Source organism: Oculina patagonica, chromosome 13 (genome assembly GCF_052425735.1).
Source record: "Oculina patagonica isolate OP01 chromosome 13, crgOcupat, whole genome shotgun sequence".
In the NCBI taxonomy this organism is placed as follows: Eukaryota; Metazoa; Cnidaria; class Anthozoa; order Scleractinia; family Oculinidae; genus Oculina; species Oculina patagonica.
Genome location: NC_135770.1, coordinates 35,440,767 through 35,454,657, shown reverse-complemented (window position 1 = coordinate 35,454,657; position 13,891 = coordinate 35,440,767). Strand labels below are relative to the sequence as shown.

At 36.7% G+C, this 13,891-nt stretch overlaps 1 protein-coding gene across 3 annotated transcripts; it reads right to left on the bottom strand.

The window, feature by feature from the left end:
- Positions 1–4,571: 4,571 nt before the first annotated feature.
- Positions 4,572–7,455, bottom strand: LOC144635146 (uncharacterized). Of its 3 annotated transcripts, XR_013567326.1 has the most exons (4): positions 7,341–7,455; positions 6,727–6,889; positions 4,717–6,446; positions 4,572–4,686 (listed from the first exon to the last, which is right to left on the bottom strand). XR_013567326.1 is itself a non-coding variant. In XM_078494206.1 (3 exons), exons 2-3 carry the CDS (start codon positions 6,866–6,868, stop codon positions 5,896–5,898), a joined length of 693 nt encoding a protein of 230 aa, XP_078350332.1. In that variant the 5' UTR covers positions 6,869–6,889; positions 7,341–7,455; the 3' UTR covers positions 4,629–5,895. The 3 variants fall into 3 exon arrangements, 2 of the variants coding, with proteins under 2 accessions (XP_078350332.1, XP_078350333.1); XM_078494206.1 differs by having other exon boundaries at positions 4,629–6,446; XM_078494207.1 differs by lacking the exon at positions 7,341–7,455 and adding an exon at positions 7,084–7,330 and having other exon boundaries at positions 4,629–6,446.
- Positions 7,456–13,891: the final 6,436 nt, after the last annotated feature.

Genomic DNA, 13,891 nt, shown 5'->3' with positions numbered 1-13,891 from the left:
GAATATTGTGTAGAACGACCGCTATGAAAATGGCTGGAAATGATTTTGAATTAGCTAAGTTTGTTATTCAATACCATTTAATGTATTGTAATAAATGATAAGTGGGCTAATAAATTATACTTTTTGGAAATTTAAAATTTGTGGAGTGATACCTTAGTGCAAGATTGATATTATTAAGAACTGCAGAGTGTGCTGACCTAAAAATCTAAAGAATTAAAAGAATTATGCCAATAATTTTTGCCAGTAGATCCCTGTTTTCAACCCCCCGAGAAAGAGCCCATCAAAAAAGAAGCTTTAAAACCAGGCAGTTGAAGTCAAATTACTTCCCAGGTTGGCAAGAGTGAAGGCTCGGCAAAATTGTCACATGAAAATTATTGGAGGTTTGCATGGTCCAAACCTATCTTTGGCATGCTGGTAATTTCCCCACCAATGATGTAACACGTGACAGTTATGGCAGGTTTTGTGTTTGCATTGCAAATATTAAAATTATTTTTCATTTTTCTGCAAAAAGTTAAACTAAACTCGCTCCTGGAATGACCTAAAAAGAGAAATTCATTACACACAAAAAGAAAAAATATATTGAAGAAATAAGTCTTTTTGCTGACTGTGGCTCCCAAGCATTAAACTTCAAAAGAAGCATGATCTGATCAAACACGTTGCAGAGGGAATTTTCCCCAAATCAGGAGTCACTGGGCTCCAAATAAATACGGTATTCTTCCAAGGTCAGCACTATTTGTCTTTTATAAATGAGGCATGTCAAAACATGTTTCTGATTTGCAGGATGAATATTCATTACTCACTTCAAGTAAATTGCTTGAATTGCCCCCAAAAATGGGATAAATGGCCAACAATGAAAAACTCCAAGTAAATGATAAACCAGGCTTGCCCCAGGCCACTTAGTTAAAATGCCTTTACAGATTTAACCTATTCTCATCGCCATAGCCCTTTTCGTTTGTTTTTAGCCAGTGGGGCCTTGACACGAGAAACAAAAGGGCTCTGGAGGATTCTATGACTTCTGGTCTTCATGTATGCGGTTGTAATGGGAGTCATGGCGTTTTTTACTTCTGTTCAAGATTTTTTTGTTTCAAACAGCCAACCAAAAAAATTAAATTAATTCAAAAAATCCTTTGTACCCAGAGCCCTTCACATCTCATGCCATGGCCCTGCCGAAAAAAAAAAGGGGGAAGGGACAAGAATAGGTTAATTAAACCTTAACTATCCCACAAGGAGATTTGAAAGCCTATTTGAGAGACTGGGAGGTTCAGAGTTGACGGGTTATTTTCAACCCCCAAGGCAGTGATCATTTTCTTTGCACCAAGAATCACAACCACTGGCTGGTCTCTGATCCCAGGGGGGTGGGGGGGTACTTGGGATTTTAAGTGACGGGATGATCAAAGACTTTTTGGGGATTTGATATTTTTGATTCCGGGATTTTTTTGGGGGTAGGAAAATTTGGCAAGTATCTTTTGGGGTGGTTAAGTAGGGATTTTTTGGGGTATTTATTATTAAAAAACAAATTATGTAAAGATTCATGGTAGTGCCTTGGCTCGTAGTTCTGCAAAATAAAGTACAAAAACATACATGTTTCCAATGTTTTTCTTTGTGTTATATCATTCCCCCTTTTTGGAAATTTAGGGGTCAGACATTTGGCATGGGATTTTTGGGGGTTAATTTTTGGTCCAGGGATTTTTTTGGGTCTTGATTTTTGCCCCCATTCCATCATTCCCGTCACTTGAAATCCTGAGTACCCCGAGTCCCTGATTAACAGACTTATATTTAAACCCGACTGACTGATGACCAAAAGTGAGAACTCTGCACATGTGCAAAAAGGATTGCAGCCTCCAGGAATAAGACTGTTTACAGGTATTCTCTCTGTTAGAACAATCCCAAAACAATGAGTATTTTAAATTACTATGAAATAATTTTGCTTTTACAAATCTAGTGAGTTGTTTCTGATTGATTTGTTACTTCTCTTAACATCATTACAGCAAATTAAATAAGGTTAGTATGGAAAACTAGAAAAAGATCATTTAAGTCTTGATGTTGAACCAATTAGTTTTTTTTTTTTTACATATTATCTTACATACTATACATGCTATGGCTTTGCACCAGCCAATGCGATGGGGTAAGTGAAATTGTTAGTTTAATATGTAAACCTGGATTATGGAGGGCTTATAACCAGAATTATTAGTTAATTTGTTTTTTTGTTTACAGTTGATTTTAGTTTACTTTGGCCACCCTCTTTGCGAAGTTCGTTGGGAAATATTTGGAAACTTTCTTACGAAATTGCCAATCACATTGTGAGTTTGCGAATCAAATTACGAACTGCAATACAAAGTTTTTTTCGCTCGCCACAATCGCGGCTTCAGCACTCACAAATAGTGTCTTTCCTGCAAAAAAGAAAAAAACCTCTGGCACCCAGGGTAGACATATAGCAGTGCGAAAGAAGGTTTTTCAGCCTGTTCTTCACCCAAGTCTTTTGTCAAAAACTAACACAATTACAAGAATACAAGATCATTACAAAAAAGCACAAATATTATTATAGGACGTTCCTTCTGTTTGAATGGAATCTTTTTTATTGAGTCCATATTTAATTGTTTTATCTTTGCTTACAAATTGTAAGAAATAGTAGAAATATTTAAAATAATTATTTAGTTAGGCAATTAAAGACCATTCAAAACATCTTCAAAAGTTAATTTGTATGCAAATAAATTACTAATAAGTTACAAAGTTTTGAATAATGTGCTCTAAGTAATAAGAGGATAGATTAACTTGGTCAATTTACTAGAGGCTATTACAATAATTATTATTACATTTATAATAATGCACTAACAACAATTAATTTTTATCATGACATAATGTTCACATAAAATAATAAAATGCCAAGCTTGTGGAAAACTATGTACTCCCTTATTTTCACTGATAGGCCGATGCAAACTCTTGGAATTTAGGATACTCAAAGTACAACATACTTGATATACTAAAACCTTGGAATGCAAACATTCAAGTTTTCCAAAGGTAACCGTGATGGCATTTTTTGTGTGGGCTGTGTAACTTAAACACAGATGCACATTTTTTTTTTATTTCTACTAATCAAACAGTTTACTGGCCATTGTTAAGTTCTGATGATCAAAGAATATATGATTTCAAGAAATGCAGATGCAACAACTGTTAAACAAGTCGCAATACATTTCAATTTCACACAAACATTCAAAGTCAGTTAAATTACAATAATCACAGTAACAAAATAGTCAATCAATAGCTGATAAATAAAAAGTGAAAAATAGGAAATGTCAAATAAATATTTTCTGTTAAAAATAGATTAGCAAGAATAGTTCTTTCTAGTAATTCATAGTTGATCATTTTACCAAATAAACAAAATAAAGCAAATTATGATACAATGCTATCCCCAAATTAAAATAACATTGCCTTCCATATAATACTACTATTATGTATAGAGCAGTTATCACTTGAGTGTTGTAAAACCAAAACCAAGGTTATCACACTAGCCAATCACAAAGGACACAGATAATCCAGTGAACCAATCAAAACTCAAAGCAAATACCTGTGGCTGGCATAAAGCCCAGGAAAACTTGCGCGAGCAAATCACAATTTTATTGGCTTTGGTTTGACTTCTGATTGGCTGAGAAATTGCGGTGATTTTTTTGCGCCAATCACTAAGCGTTGTAATGCAAAAATAAAGCAAAGAATTACTTTCAACACTCAAGTGAAAAGCGCTGTAATGTGACAAATAAACTGTATTTACTCGTAAATTTAATTATCTTGACCTTTAATATTTCAAACGTTTTTTCATTAAATTTTTTATGCCATAAATTATTTGTTCAATCATTCTAAATATGTTTGACATTAGCTTTAGATTCTCCCATTCTCAATAATAAGTTGTGTTTGCACTTCACAGGATCAAACTTTACATATATGACATCCAAAATAGATACATAAATGTACAAATCCCTTAGTACCAATAAGCTTTGCATAATTATATCTTTGGACTTTTGAAAAGCAAGTTACAGCTTAAACTTCCCACTGATATTTACATGATAAGGTAAATACATATACTTTTTTAATTTTTCTCCCCAGCACCTCAAAATAAATGTGTTGCACCAGAAAATACCCACACCTCCACCCCTCATTTGAACCTTCACCACTCCTCTGAAAATTCCATATTATAGCTTCATACTTTCCTTCAAAAATTTTGGCCTTTGAGACCCCCTACACTCCCTGATTTCCAATGACCTTCCATGGGGTGGGTATGGATATTTTCTGGAACCACACAATTTGACAGGACCTAACACATCAAAAACAACTATCAGCACTCACAAGTTCTCCAAAGACAGTCACACCATTATGGTGTAGTAAGAATACCCTGTGTCGCTTAGCAACGTCTTAGGGGATGAAAATGCAAGTTCAGTCAATTCTTAGACAGGATGTCACCATCCACAGATCTATGCTTGAATCCGTGACTGAATATATCTGTAATTTTTTCTGTTCAATTAGGGGGGGGGGGGGCAACGGCCGCCCGCAAAACGGACAACAACGCAGCCGCAAATACCTTGTTCTTTAAAAAACATGCAGTGAGACTTGACTTAGGTGGCTGACAACAGAATTGTACACGTTAACTTATATAATTTATTGTCTCCTTATCTCATGAAAAATTGCAATAATTTACTATTAGGTTTTTGATATTCCCCCCAACACAACCCATGTATTTGTCATATATCACATCTGTGGACAAAGTATACATTTTTCAAAATATTAGCCAGTTTTATGGTTCTTGATTAGATCCTGGACAGGTTTTAGTCATCAGGCGCATTTGAATTACATTGTCAGAGTCACTGTATTGCAGCTTATTTTTTGATTCTACAGCAACTGAACTTGCAAATACCATCCATGCTTTGTCAGATCAGTGCATTACCCTTCCCCTAGCATCCCAGACCCGTAACAAGGGAAATGGCTCTTAGTTCACCTCATCTTAAAGCTTGACCCCAACCATGCTGCTGCCTAATAAAATGTGTCATTCATCCCTGGGGTGGGGCTTTCCAGTGACAAGTGCAGTAGCTATTCAATGTTTATTTAATACATTTTGCTGGCATCACATTCTCTAAGAGATTTTGGAAAGGTCTGGAAAATTGACTGCTGCATTTTTTTTTCTTGGATATGTTAAGTCAAAAAATAGAATTATCACCAGGGATCACAAAGCCATTTGATGGCACTGGTTCAAAACTAAACCTGTCTGGCAGCAAAAAAATAACAACGTAAGCTTTTTTTATGTTGGCATGTCTGAGTTTTATCTTCTGTCAATAAGTCCTTCCACAATATCCAAAGGTAATCACCTCAAAGACATTTAAAAATATAAAGCAAGCGGTGTCTATCCATAATTAAAGCTGGTAGGATAAATGCCCTGATTTGCAAGTCGCTTGTATTTGACTTTCTGTATTATTTGTTTATCACAAAGCTAGAAAAACACTGATTTCCCTTCTGATGAAAGATAAATACTCTCTGATCTCAAGGGTCTTCGTCGTCTGTGGTTATTGCGCTTTGGGTATTGCAGGTTCCGGAAATCACAGAAATTTAACGTCGTTTGTGGGGGATAGCAGGGCATTTTTTGTACACATGTACAGCACAAATATCATCTCTAGCTTTGATCTAAATAACTTAGTAACGAGCTATTACGTTAATTTGGGGTTTTAAACATAAAATATTTCTCCATCAACGATCTTGATACCTACATACTTATTATAATCTGCTCTATGTACAATGTTATATAAATATATGTTGACCTTGGGGATGTATAAATTTAAATAAACTCCAAGGTGCGATAAACAAAAGTACAAACATTTGCGATTAAAAAGCTAGGCTTCTAAAAATCAGTGCAACTCACGTTTCCAGGGCACATATATAGCTATGAAAAACATTGTCCAGTTCGCCAAATATCGATTCTCGATCGCAGGAAATTTCCTCTGCGGGTTCAAAAACATCATCTTCCACATCCTCCGCGTAGCCTTCGGAAATACAACTGCTACAGAAGTTGTCCCCAGACGTTAGAGATGTCGTGTTGTCAAGACGTTTTGTCCTGGAATCTTCCGTGACATTGCTGTCGAAGCTTAATCGTATCATTTTAGGATTTGACGGGGTAGATTCCTCTTTTGTGCAGGTCGCCTCGGGCGACTGCAAAGTCATCACTCCGCCACAAACAAACGGGTTTTCCTCCGCGTAAATTTGCTTGTGAAGCATTTTCAATGTATTGTTTATTAAAACTGTCCGTCTTAGACAGGCTTCGGGATCTTCTAGTCGACGTAACTTTTCAAACGTGACCTGTAATATAAAGCGGCGTTGATCAACAAGTGAAACAGCGGTGCTTTCGCTTTCCACGACAACATTGCTGGACTCTTTTCTTTTGATTCCCCTTTCTTTGATCCGATATATATCTGTGAAACGAGAGATGAATAAGTAAATAGGTCAGGGCACAAACAGTAAGTGCTTTTTAAATAGACCGAGACCTTTTCAAGGCCTTGCTTTGCAAAATTAAACAAGCGAAGACAAAAGAATCGTGCTTAATTCAAACAATCAGTCAGGGATGATCGCTGCATACGAATTAGGGATGAATATATGCACTCAGCCTTTGGCTGCACTTTTCATACATAATAAGGTGTTGTTATAAGATTGAAAAGAAAAGGGGAATTCAATTAGACGCATAAGAATTCATACCTTCCTCCCCCGAGTTACAAAGAAAATTAAGTTCTTCGGATTGTGTTTCCCACTCGTCAGACAGCAGTGTTTCGTCTTCGTCCAAACACTGATCTTCCATCGTAAACGACCACAAACTTGTCATAGGAATTACAAGGGTCATTCCACATCGCCTAAATCACACCTATAATAGGTATAAAGAATTTTATTAGTTGAAGATAAATATAGGCATGATACCTAACAAACTTAACGCGGCTTTCGTGAAAAGTTAAAAAATTTGTAACTCGCGCTGTCATTGTCAACGACGGCAAAAGGCGAAGGAAAAATATTGACACCGTGTTCTCAAATTGGTTTATCGGTGCCACATCACAAACATACCTACACTAACAAATACGAGAGTAAATAGGCTAAGAGATTCCGCAGTTGTATGAACAAACTTCCCCGGTTACTATTAAAATGATGAAGCTACACATCCTTTCCACTTTGTTGTCCTCAAAACACTAATCAAAACCATCAAAATCATTAAAAATGAAAGTTGCTTTAGCGTGCCATTATTCCAGCCCATTAAAGCTTTCTACGCTTCACAAATTACCAAGCATCATCAGTTGTAAAAAAATATATCAAAGCTATAAGACCTTCAATGAAGATAAAGAGGAACTAATCTGGATGTTTTACGCCAAGCCGCGGCAGATGTCTCAAAGGGAACTCTATGCTCTGTTTCACACAACGTCGCACCACCACCCTTGTCACAAATCGTCATTTGATTGGCTTTCCTTGTATTGAGCGGGCTTTTCTATTGTTTTCAGTGTCAAGAGCTTGTCAACACACCTGTCGCTGTTTGTCAAAACGAGCCAATCGGAAGTGTTGGATTCCGGATACACAGTGCCTTGCATAATAATTGTCTTTTGCGATGTTTTACCCGTTTTACGATCGTACATCCTAAATATTTTATACGCTGCTGTAAGCACGCATCATTTATTAAAGTGAAACTCATGTGAGCATTGATCTTTTTCGCTCCATGTTTTAATAATATTTCGCGACGTGCCACATAATTAGGTCATTAGAAACTTTCACATTTCGAAATTAGAAATCGTAGAAATAATATTCTTTTATTTAAATTTCACGAGACATAACATTATTTCGGTCTCTTACAAAACGTAACTGTTCGCCAATTACAACCACCTTGCAAAGGAAACAGACTGTATTTTTCAAGGAAAATAATATACAGCTGAGTAACTATCTTTTTCCGTTTAGCGAATATCAGTATTGCACCTTATCGCCGGAATCCGGATTTTTTAAAAAAAAGTGTTATAAAAATATATTATGGCGATTTTTTCCGCAAGTATTTATTAAACGGAAAGGCGATTACGTGGAGATAGCCAAAAAATTGTCGATTTGAAACCCTCAAACTATTAGCGAAAAGTGAAGGAAAAATTAACAGCGACCGACATCTCCCGGCTGTAAACTTTTTAAATACAATCAAAACTGCAAAACGATCTTTAAACATGAAGTCAAAAAATCAAGCGATCCTGGTGCGCACAGAATGAAATGTACTTGCAATGTATTAAGCTAGGAGTTATCAGGTAAATATCAAGGGAAATAAATACAAACAATCAAGTGTTGGCAACAAGCAAACTGATTTATGCTTCCTTAATTCATAAACTATACGGGAAACTACACACTTGTTTCATGCCACGTTTGTCAAAAAATTGATTTCTTGTTATTTTTGACACAAATATATTAAAAAAGCTACTAAGATGTTCGGCATACAGGTTTGCAGCAACGGCGCAAATAGATACAATTTATCTTAAGAGATTCTTCACAACTATTTCGACTAATACACAAGATAAACTCGATGATTTGCTTTAACTTATTCAGTTAGAGCCGTGGCGCTGAGAGTTGTCCTAGCTTTATAAATTTGCGCGCTTCCACGATGATAATTTTAGCGACAACGAAAAACAATTGCATCGAAAACTGATTATTTTCGAATCAAAAGGAGCTTCTCTAAATACCCGCGCTACAAATTACTTCATCTCGACAGGATCAGCGGATCATTTGTGTTAGACGTACGAAAAGTCATATAATTTAAATTTATACAAAAACCAGTTGTTAGCGCACCCCACTTGTTGGAGAAAAACTAGTGTATCCAAAACGTTTTTGTTTTGCTATTCATTACTAAAGAAGTGATAGAGTAAAAACCAACCCACCTTATCAATATAAAGAGGTACCCTTGATTCGATACGATGCAAATATTTATCAGATTTCGGACAGAAAACTATTCCTTTTCGAAATTCGTGAGTGACCATGTGTAATTTTGAAGTCTAGTGCATTTCATTATAGCAACAGCTAATTGCAAATGTGACAATGGAAGCCAATAGAAATCCACATGGGGAATTACTTTCACATATGATTATTTTGCCAAACAATAAAGAGATCTCCTTAATTAAAAATTCATTGTTTGCAGTTCTTGTGAGCAAACCGCCAATAACAAAACCACTCGCTAAAAAGGAACAATATCTAAGAAGCGAATTTAAAACAAATGTAAAAACAATATTTTAACAATTGCACGAACATCTACTTGAGAACTTTGCTTAATTATTATACATTTCATGTTTTAAAACTACTATAGTTCGGTCGCCGACACCGTAAATTTAGTTATGTTTGGACGATTAAAAAATCGCACTATTGACCACTGTTGTGACTGTTTATTTTGCATTCAGTAATTTTCGACAGAAAATATATTAAAAGCTCAGGTAAAAATGGCAATAAATCAAACACTAGGCCACTTGATCAAACTACTTCATTCACGAACATCGTGCAAAGTTTACTTAATTGTTTTGAGCTAAAGCGATGACAATTCACCTGTAGGCTGTCGGAACCAGTGTGCATGAAAGTTGCTATACGAAAAAAGTAGTCGGTTTTGATTATGACTGGCGGCGCGTGCTTACAGCGTAATTGAACAGAAAATATTATGTAAATTGACTTTAATACTTTTTTAGCGCAATGGTAACCTTGGTGATGCAAGCGCAGGTGCCTTCCTGACATTTCTGTCAGATGAGAACGCGTTGAAAACGCTATTTAAAATCCCATATAACTGTCAAATATTTCTTCCCTTTTAAGTCACCACTGCTTCACTACTCGTATCAGCCCTCGCCGTCCACAACTCTAAATGGGGGCGTACCTAGGGAGAACTGCAGGGGGTGCGCTCCCCTCCCCCCTCCCCTCATGAGATGACCTGCAGCTTTCTTATACAACTGGTATTCGGCAAAAAAAAGTCAGTTACGCCGTTCCTTAGTGGTGCACCCTCTCCTAGGAAAAATCCTGGATCCGCCTCTGCACTCCCCTCCCTCTCCATTGCCAAGCTTAGATGGTAAGCCAATACATTTTCTGGACAGGAAGACAACTGTTTTGAGATAACTGAACATATTTTTGAAGTTGTTCGTACACCACAAAATTGTTAAAAATTGTTGAATTCCAGTGTTTTTTAACCAAAATGCCATTTTGATTAATGAACATTTAAACAGCCTCGTACCAGTACATTAATTTCATTAGCCTGATTCTTAAACGGTCCGAGTTCGCTCGCTCGCTTTCATTCAGAGGAGAAAGTGAGAGCAAGCGACTTCGTAACCGGTCGAGAATCAGGCTATTATTTTATCTGCTGTGTCTTGAGAAAAAAATTGACCTCCCGGGGAATTTATAGAATTATAAAGGACTCCCTGTTTGTTTGTCTGTCTGTCTGTCTGTCTGTCTGTCTGTCTGTCTGGCTGGCTGGCTGGCTGGCTGGCTGGCTGTCTCAGACATCGGCACTTACTTTAAACAACGATGATAAAAAACGGCTGGTCGCAGCTTACCGTATTTTCTCTGTTAAACGCTCCCGGCTTTTATTTCAAACTTGACCTGGTGGAGCGGGCGCGCGTTTATTTGAATCCCGGTATTTATAAAGCAACGGTCTTTAGTCATTATTTTCGACATGTATATAGCTTTCTTTGCAACCTATTATACCTCGAATAAATGATTGAGGGGCTTAATTATGACTCCACCTTGGAGACCCGACATTTAATAAGTGCACGTGCTATCAAGGCAGGGCAAGGTCACTGCACATCGGTGGGTTGTCAGGTTTTAGATCAGTTTTAATCATTGCAAAAGCACCGGTTGTAGGATTGCTGCACTCAAGGTATTCGTTAATCTCGTTCCCAGATCTCGCGCTGGGGTGATCGAGACTTAAATTGCTGGTTTTCACTGTCACGCAATCAAAAACTAAATTCGAAACCACTCAACTACAGAAGCTATGAATTTCAAATATTATAGATGATAAATAGATAAACAATTTCTCCAAGTTTCGGGTCTGTGCGGTGTACTGTTCGCGAGTTATTTTCCGAACCTTTCCACGCAAATTTATAAAGATTTGTATGGAGCGGCCATAACTGTGTCCTGCTGAGGGACACAGTAATGGCCGCCGTGATGTCAGAGAAACCATCTGGAACTCAATTCTGTTTACAACAGCGGCTATCCTTGGCTTAAGAGCTAGTACACTTTCACATAAACACCACTTATTATATCTGAAATGTTCAATCTGCACAAATCGGAAAGGAAAGGCCTTTTTTCAAACAAAACAGCTTTGTCACGGCACTCAGCTTGATGTCACATACGACGGTGAACTCAAATATTCAAAATGCTCTGTTTTAAAAACGAATGACACTATCGATCTGAAAATTTGCAAAAATATATATTTTTAGTTTATCTTTTGCCTAATGACAACGAAAATTTAGCAGGCCTAGTGAATTTTGATTTCAGAATTTTATGACGTAACATGAAAACCAAGAATTCGTTCAAATTAGTTTGTGTAGTTGGAGCTTATTCAGCTCTCGGGTAATACCGTTTTGTTCATTCCGTTCTCAAGCGTACGACGAGAGGGGCTTATCCGCCAACTGCGGGTCGTCATTAGACTTATAAATCGATCAGTGTGACTCCATTGCTCTGCAGGGCATTGCCAGTCCAGGGACAGATCTCGCGACGCAGGGCTCACGTAACGTTGCTCCTGACTCGTCCCCAGTCGTCTTTTGAGCAATTTTCGCATAAGAGACGACTGGGGACGAGTCAGACGTTGCTCAACTTACTTGAGCAGCCGAGCAGCAAAAGTCAACCACCGTCTAACTCGTCTCGTGGTGCGAGACAACTCGGGTGAGCAAGTTGCCACGCCCCAGCAGCTAGGGTAACCCAGGCAGGCGGGACAACTTTTTCTCATATTATTAACTCTCGTCACACCGCGACAACTCACAGCTTGCCTTCACCGCGGTCAAACGTCTGAGGCTGTTTTTGTTTTCTTATTTCGAGAGAAATCATTCACGTTAACGTGGAAGCATCGGTAAGGATATGTAAAATAGCTGCTGAGGGTAAATATATTTTTTCAGTTCCCTCAAACGGGATTCTTTACTTTTAAAATGCTCCGCACCCGAACAAAATTGCTTTGACAATGGCGCCGACAGTCGGCATTTCGCCGTTTTCAAACACTTAGAACTTTTTTTAGCAAAGTTCCAAACAATTTAGTAAACCAGGAGAATACTTGTTAAGTATCGAACTTTGAACAGTGGAAATAAAAACCTTATCTTTGAAGTAGTTTTCTTATTTTTTACGTTTTACCGCGGTGAACAGCTTGCCGAATGTCACGTAATGGCCAGATTTTAGATTTCAAAGCACACATACTAAACTAACAAAATGTTGCTCAGAAAGCACACATTTACCGTATGAACGAAAAAAGCTCAAAGGGCGTAGGATAATTGATGATTTGAATATTCATAAAGCGTCATATGTATAATCACACAGCCTGCACAACTTTTCTCACAACTTTTCTCACATAACCACTCCATTAAACTGTCTCCGGGGTGGGTTATCACGATATAAATGATACCTTAGTTCGTTTGCACAACAAGTTCGCCAAAAACCACCATCACACACTGAACAAAAGTAACATTTTATTAGCCTTTGATCAATAAAGCCTCGCTAAATATTAACAACCTAAACTTGTCTTTTGATTTATTTCAATGGACGAGAGTCCTCACGCGTAGATGAAGGTTAATTTTGGCGCAGATCTACAAGTTACCTTTCAAGGTCGCCATGGACACTAAGACCCGCGAATTTCAATACAAAATTCTAAATAGATATTTACCAACAAACTCCTTTCTTCACAAAGTTGGTTTGAAACCTTCCGCTTTATGTACCTTTTGTGATAAAGAGAGCGAAAGCCTCGAACACCTATTTATTTACTGTCATGCTACAGAAAAATTCTGGCTGGATTTCATTTCTTGGTGTAATAAATTGAACATAAGCTTAGATGAACTGACCGACATAGATAAGCTCTTGGGAATTTGGGAAAGAAATGAAGATTTTCTATTACTCAACCACCTTTTACTCATTGCTAAACAACATATATATGACTGCCGTAATAAATCAATTCGTCCTTCCTTAAGAGTATTTAATAGTAAACTAAAATACATTTATCAAACTGAATCTATAGTTATGAAATCTAATAATAAGGAACACATTTTTAATGCCAAATGGAGGAAATGTGTAGGTAATTTAGATGTTTAATCTCTTAATCTCTTATCAATGTCGGTCAGCCCTTCACTTCCCCGTCCTAGTTTGCACATGTCACTTTAGTTTATGGACTATAACGAATCCTATTATAATCAACCTTACACATGTAATTTTTCTTCTTCTGTGTAGGTATATTATTATTATTTTTTTTTTTTTTGCTGTTCTTTTTTTAGAAAAACAAATGTTATTTTACTTTTTTGGTGTATCTATGTATGTAATTTTCTTTTTTTTTTTTTGATAATCAATAAAAATTAATAAAAAAAAAAAAAAATAAAAAAAAAAATAAAAAAAAATTTTGGCGCAGATAAATATACAATTCGTCCAGTTTGAACGAAGGCCATAAATTTTTCACTTTTGCTTACGCTAAATTTAAATTATTTTCATTATTGGAATTAACGTTTTATATTTTTAAACATTTATCAACTTTTAAAATCAGCGTTTTTGCGAGCTAATATTTTGAGTTTATATCAGCAATAACCAGCTTACTTTTGTACCGTCGATAGGAACACGAAATTCACGCCATTTCGTAGTGAAATAAAAGCAAGGTAGTTATCACTTTTAATTAATAGTACCTGAATACTGCTCTGATTTG